Below are 6,916 nucleotides of genomic sequence, written 5' to 3'. Positions count from 1 at the left end.
TGCTTGGGCCCCTCACACATACCTGCAGGCAAAGTGGGTTCTGGGAGCTGAGAGGCAGGAAAATGCCTGTTGGGGAAGGGGCACCTGTAACAGCACTGCTGTTGGAGCACTCACCTGGTTGGGGGGAGCTTCACTTCCAGTTCCTTGTCCAAAATCACAGGCATGCATCTTCTTCCTGAAAGAAGGCTCCAGGATAGAGTGCTCCACCTCTGTTCAGCATCTGAAAACTGTCTCCCTTCCAACTATACTTAAACATTAACTGGAATGATTAGATAAGAACCTCAGTTCTTGTAACTGAGAGCCTGTCTCCTGCATATAAAGCAAAGCTGGACCACCCAGGCAGTGCTGTGTGTCTTCCACATCACTGGGCTGCTGGGTTGTGATGGCTTTTAACTAGTCAGCTTCTGGGAGGTGTCAGTTTGGAACATTTTAAAATATTTCTAATTCTTTTTATTACCCTATTTCACCAATAGGTAATGCTTCTTCTCATCTGGTCTGGCTGTGACACCAATGCAAGTAACGTGCCACAGCAAAGATTCAAATACTTTTTCCCAGTAGATAAGAACTTAACAAATGAGCTCATCTTCAAGCTGAATGTGCAGCTCTTGGAACTGAAACCTGTGGGGCAGTAGTAGTTTTTAAAACAGCATTGTCAACAACCTTATAACCCTTTGTACAAATGCATTAATGATGCTGTCACGATGCACTAGGAATTTGCATATGATGCTGGGGAACAAACCACTAACAAAAGGCTCCATAGGAGTTAGCGCTACTTTGCCTTGTCATAGCTGGGTGTTTCCATCTGCTCTCTGATGGGGAAAAGCAGAACCACAGAGATTATGCTGAGCATGTATTTTAATCTAGTGGTTCTCACAGTCTAGAATAATGAGGATTTTTTTTAAATTTTAAGGGGATTTTTTAAAAGTTCATAGCTTCCTGTATTACCTCATAAGTAACAGCGTTACCAATGTACTCCAAAGAACCTTGTTAGCAAGTGCTGCTCTTCACTCACAGGAGGACAGCTGGAAAAGTAGCTCTGTGGAAACCACTCAGTGTAACTGCCCAAAGGCCTCGTGGAAAACACCAAACAGAACCAACCAAAAGAGGTCACGTTCCTGGTTTAGCTGCACAATGGGTAAGTGTCTAAGACTAAGTTTCTTGGAGGTGTAGGAAGGCTGTTAGACCTGTTAAAGGAAAGGGAACAGTCACAAGCCTGTTCTTCCTGATCCTGTGTTGCACAGCTTTCTGCCAAGAAGGTCTTGCTTTGCCAGTAGCTCCACGTGTGCAGGCAGAGAACAGCAAGAACCCTGAAACCTGGCAGTGCTGGGCACTCAGGATCACAACAGCCTGCACAGTAGTGGCAAATTATGATGGTAAACCCAATGAACCATGCAAAGTTAGCACTCTGCTGGTACCATCCTTCCTCTAATTTTTGACCAATGAAAGATTGCAAATGGAGATGAAAGCAATACTTTTTCTATTGTAGTCTTCTGGAAGATACTAAAAAAAAAAAAAAAAAAAAAAAAAAAAGTAAAAATTCTACAACCAGGAAGCTGGCTCATAATTGTGAAAGGCTATGGTATTTGCTTGAATGTGCAAACCAAAATGCAACTACTAGGCTAGTAAAAATGAAGAAGGAATAAAGATTTAAAAAGCAAACATGAGAAGGAGGATGCCTGAAGATGAAGCTTTCTCCACAGCAGGCTATAGCAAGAGGCTAGCATGGAAGGTTCCTCCCTCAGCTTACAAAGAGCTGAATTAACCCCTGCTCTTTGCATGTAATAGCAAAGAACCTGGCCAGAGGAAGCATTAAGAACATTATAAATATTTCCAATACTATTACTTAATTATTCATTCTCCTTTATTTTTTTTTTGTGCTTCTAAGACAAGATTTTCCAACAATACTTGCTACATGTTTTTCCCTATTCTTCAATGACTTAGGAAACAGTGGCAGCCAGCCACTGGGTAAGCTGGCAACACCCTAGCCTTCCCAAGGCTGCTTTGCATGTAACACAAACTGTGTTTTATCATTACAGAGTTGGAGTTGCAGTTCATAGCTAAACAGTAATGAAGTGATACACTTTGGTACATGTGGACTGCAGTCAAAAAAAACTTCCTCTGATACTTCTTTCCTCCTCCTCCTTCCCTGTTTCCATCTACTGGGAAGAAAACTTGCAAGCAACAGGAAAATAAACAACCTCAAAACCCTCACCAAAAAAGCCCCAGCCCAAACCCTTCATTCAGTTCAGGTATACAGAAAAGTGAGCCCCAAGTAGCAGAGCTTGCAATTGGGAAGAACAATCCAAAACATTCCATTGCTACCACCATGTTCAGTCTCCACAGCAGCAGCAGATATACTCGCCTAGGGCAGCTGTCTGATGCACCCCATGCCATTACCTTACCATGCCATGCCTTACCACTCTAACACAATGTAAATTTTTAACTTTTTACCTAATTTAAACCATCTCACCCCTTGCTGAGTTTTACAGGAGCTTGCATCCATCCTTCACACTCCCTTGAACATCTACAGGGATACTCTCAAGCTGCCATTGGCCCATCACACAAGCTGCAGAAGGCTTTTGGTTAAAATCAGCACATCAAAAGCAAGATGAAGTTAGCAGGGAGGAATGAAAAAAAGGTCCTTTCACTTGAAGCTTTGCTGCTCCCAGCAAAGCATGTAGCAAGATGGAGAATGGTACTGGAAACAATCCTGACTATTACAAAGCAAAGTGAAAGGCAACTTTTCTCACCCTAGGAAGAAGTGTATCATTCTGCCTGCTACACCACCCTTGAGTTGTCTCCAGGTTTGTCTGGTAAGGATGTGAAATCCTCTACTCTTTCACAAATGTTATTAAGCTCCTTGGCATGGGTGGCTACCTGCCTGACCTCAGGAGAGCTCCTAAATGAAAGTTTAGGCAGAGTGGGTTAGTGCTGTCCAAGCATGTGTCAGATTTTACAGCTACTGCCAGAGAGGAAAGTGCTGAAAACCAGCAACACAGCTTAGAAGGGTCAGTGCAGAACTCTGGTGCAAATTTATCTTCTGACACAGCCAGAAAGACATGTAAGGAAATAATTAAAGGCAATAACTTTTATAGTTCTCTTTGGTTAGGGCAAGGCCTGGCAGCTTCCTGAGTCCTCTCATCTCAGAAGTTCACATTGCTATGTTCAAAGCAACCTATGCTACCAACAACAATGATCTCTGAAAATACTCACAAGCCAAACTGCAAGGTAGGAATATCAAGAGAGATGGCTTGAGGCCACATAAAACACTTTCATCTACTGAACAAAACTGAATCAAACAGCCTCAGAAGTATGGTGGTTTCCAAGTTCTCTCTGAAGTCTTCAACAGGAGCACTGGGTCTTCTCCACACTTGGACTGGCAATCACTGGCCTGGAGTCAAGACTGAAGCTGTTTGGAGGGTTCTCCCCATGAAGCTGTAAGGTATTTCGGGCTATCAGCTCCTTAGCCATTAATGTAAACACCTCTTCTATGTTTTGAGCTTCTTTTGCTGATGTTTCCAGCACAGCTAAGAGCCCGTGCTTCTCTGCAAGGGTGCAGGCATCTTCAAACAGCACCTGGCGTTTGTCCAGCGAATCCGATTTGTTCCCTTAAAAGAAGGCAAAGAGATCCTTCAGCCACTTAGTCCATCAAAAATTTGTTTTTAAATGAGATGCAGGAATTCAGTTTTGTTAAACAATAGATTTATGTTAGCAGTAAGAGTTACTGGATAGAACATGTGAGAACATCAGAGCCAAAAATATAGACTGTGATTTAAAACTGCAGCAAATCATATGATAGCAAGAGATGAAATCCAAGAAAAAGCTAAAAACCTGTGCTCATCTGATTACTTACTGTAGGTAAAAGATTATTTTGAAGTAACTGTTGGTCATGTTCCCTAGTGGTTTTAAATGTTAAGTAGCCTTTAAGTTGAATTTTTTTTTTCTAAATCTTTTGGGGTGATGTAAAAAGAAAGGTAAGAATTCAGATCAGCTACCTTAATGCCTAAAATATATACTTCTTTTTGCATGTATAGATTAAACTTTTACTTGTGGCTCTTTAGTCAGAATCTATCATTAAACACCTAAGATAAAATATCTTTGTATATTTAAGCAGTTGCAGCACCTGTGGATTAATCAGTTCTAGTAGCTGGCTGAAGTCTACATTTATAGTTTCAAGACAACCTTTCATCAAATTAATATCTTGAATATATATAAACTAACTACCCTCCCATAAAGTCCCTTTAAGTATTTCTAAAAGAAAAAAAAAAAACAACAAAACCAAACAAAACGAACCTACCCCACAAAAAAACCCAACAAACAAACAACAAAACAAACCACAAAAAACAAAACCCAAAAAAAACCCAGCCAAAAAAACTACCCCAGCTTGAGGGTTATTTGCCTTCTTAAGAGGAACCCACCTGCCTTTTCCTCCTTCAGTTCCAGATAGGAAAGTTAGGTTTCCTAACCTTAACCTCCTGCTAGAAAGGTGTATAACATGACTAAGCATAATTAAATGTACAATGATTTCTGCCAATGTAAGTAAAGCAAACACCATCAGCTTTGGAAGAAAGCAACAAGCTGGATCCTTAAAAAAGGCTTAATTTTTTAGTAATTCCAGAACTTTTCTCTCTAAAAAAAACCCAACAACCACCATCCCCTCCACCACACACAGATAAGTCTCTTTCCTTAGATTCATGACAGAAGTTAGAAAAAACCAGCCAAAATGCAGGGATTTACACCTCCCCTATCCCCAGTTCCAAGCGCTGCATTAGAGAATTTACAGTTTGCTTCTTCCAGAGGAAGGACAGGAGAAATCTCCGCAGCACAGGCACGGAGGGTGCTGGGAGCAGAGGCAGCAGCTCAGGGGCCCTGCCTGGGGCTCATTGCTGCCCCAGCCCCGGCTGCTGAGCTGCTCTCAGCACACTGCAACAGGCTCAGCCACGCCAATGGAAATAAAGGCAAGAAAGGCTCCGGCGTTTCACCACACCAGTGTTCTCATTTGCAGCTTCTTCCCTGGGGGAAGGAAGAGCAATAATAACCATGAAACCCAAGGGAAAGGAACTGCGTCTTCCTACCAGTTCCATTCCTGGCAATTCCCAGCCACTGCTTTCCTCAAAGAGGCAGTTTCCTGAGCGCTAGGGGAATGCAAGCCAGGCTACTCCACACTCTGCAAAAGCCATCTCCCCATCTATTGTCTTACCTGCTCGGAATCCCATTACAGAGCAATGCGCATGCATATCAAGAGAGCAGAGAGGAAAGATGAGAACCAGGAGTCTGTGCATCCCCCTTCACCTTGAATTATTGAGCTGCTACATTCCTGTGTAGCAGGAGTACAGGGTCAGGCTTGCTGCAGTTCTAACCTCAACAAGGTGGTCCCTGCCTCCAGCCTGGCAGCAAAGCTTGTTGTGTTATTCCAACACGAAAAGACCAACTGAAAAAGCGTTTTGCTGTCTGCAATGGGTTCGGTCCTGTCAGGACCAGGCTATGATTTTTCTCATTTTTTTAAGCTTTTCAGCTTGAATTGACACACTTGGTGATCTATTTTAATTAGAACTGAATTCTTCCTTAATGCATAGTGTATAGATGCTTCAAGTAGTGGTAGGAAACGAGGGAGATTTTATATACTTATTAAAATCTACATAACACAATATTTAAAACAAAAATCCTACCAATTAACATCATGACCAAGTTTGCAGCACCATACTTTTCAATTTCATGAATCCAGTGAGGAATGGATTCAAATGTGGACCTCCTAGTAAGGTCATAGGCAAGGATGGCCCCATGGGCACTCCTGTAATAAGACTGGGTTATTGTCCGGAAGCGCTCTTGACCGGCTGTGTCCCACACTTGCATCTGTAAGAGAAAGGACAGAAGTTGTAAAGACCAGTGAACACCATTTTCCTAGGTGCTTGCCCTCAGTATTTGAAGCCCTTTGTCCAGAAGGCAGCCAGACCTGTCCCAGCTCACTCTACTACACCAGTGTGTCTTTGCCTTCCCTAGATCCGAAAAGCCATTTACAAGCATGTAGAGTCAATCTACACAGACCAAAGAGAAAGCTCCAAGCGTAAACCCAGCTTTGCAAAGAGGCCAAAAAACCCATTTTCAACAACTGTAGCAAAAGATATAGAACATTACAGCCTTTTAAGAAGAGTAAAGAACCCTAATACAGGGCTGGGCAAATCTATATATAAAAGCCAGGCATCCTAACTTTCATCTGCACACAGAGGGAAGTTCTAGGTGACAATTTCTTCTGGTGTTTGTCTTGGAAGTCTTCTTCCCTCAAATTAAGCACACATTAAAGTGGAGCCTTTGCAAACTTTGGTCGTTTTCCCTCCTTGATGTACCAGCTCAAACCCCCACATCTCTGGAGGGAAGACACATCTCCAAACTATAGCCGTCTTCCAAAGAACTCCCTGCAGGCAAAGCACAAGCCCTCTCCTCCACGAGATGCAGGGAAGTCATGAGAGCAAGTATGTACCCAAATTAGGGTGACTGCTTCCCCAGGACATCTTCCTGAGAGAAAGCTCCACTAGGAAACACCCCTGGTTAGAAAGGCAGCCAGCTTTCTCCACTGCCTTCGGCAGGGCCGAGCAGGAGGTGCCGTGCGTCCCGCCGCTTCCTGGCACCTGCACGGGAAGGACGGCACGGCCAAGGTGCTGCTCGTCAGGAGGCTCGGGCTCGCTCCCGCCACCGACCTTTACTTTCTTGCCGTCGACGTCCATCGAGCGCACAGTGAAGTCGACGCCGATGGTGTTCTGCTGCTTCTCGTTGAACTGCCCTGTCTTGAAGCGGTGCACCACGCACGTCTTCCCCACGTTGGAGTCGCCGATCAGGATGATCTTGAAGAGGTAGTCGAAGGCATCATCCGCGCCGGAGCTGGGGAACGGCATCGCGGCTGCCGGGTGGGCCTGCGGCC

At 43.8% G+C, this 6,916-nt stretch overlaps 1 protein-coding gene across 1 annotated transcript; it reads right to left on the bottom strand.

Moving 5' to 3' along the window:
* Positions 1-1,508: 1,508 nt before the first annotated feature.
* Positions 1,509-6,891, bottom strand: RAB19 (RAB19, member RAS oncogene family). Its single transcript, XM_041487494.1, has 3 exons — positions 6,696-6,891; positions 5,670-5,853; positions 1,509-3,608 (listed from the first exon to the last, which is right to left on the bottom strand). The coding sequence occupies exons 1-3, from the start codon at positions 6,888-6,890 to the stop codon at positions 3,343-3,345; spliced, it is 645 nt and encodes a 214-aa protein (XP_041343428.1). The 5' UTR covers position 6,891; the 3' UTR covers positions 1,509-3,342.
* Positions 6,892-6,916: the final 25 nt, after the last annotated feature.

This window comes from Pyrgilauda ruficollis, unplaced genomic scaffold, assembly GCF_017590135.1.
Source record: "Pyrgilauda ruficollis isolate IOZ18807 unplaced genomic scaffold, ASM1759013v1 scaffold80, whole genome shotgun sequence".
NCBI lineage: Eukaryota > Metazoa > Chordata > Aves > Passeriformes > Passeridae > Pyrgilauda > Pyrgilauda ruficollis.
The sequence above is the reverse complement of the archived record's forward strand: the minus strand, read 5'-3'. Positions and strand labels throughout refer to the sequence as shown.

Coding starts and splice junctions, on each gene's coding strand:
- RAB19 (XM_041487494.1), bottom strand. CDS start 6,890: ATGCCGTTCCCCAGCTCCGGCGCGGATGATGCCTTCGACTACCTCTTC. Junction 5,854..6,695: donor TCGACGGCAAGAAAGTAAAG/GTCGGTGGCGGG, acceptor TTTCTCTTACAG/ATGCAAGTGTGGGACACAGC. Junction 3,609..5,669: donor CTTGGTCATGATGTTAATTG/GTAGGATTTTTG, acceptor CCTTCTTTTAAG/GGAACAAATCGGATTCGCTG.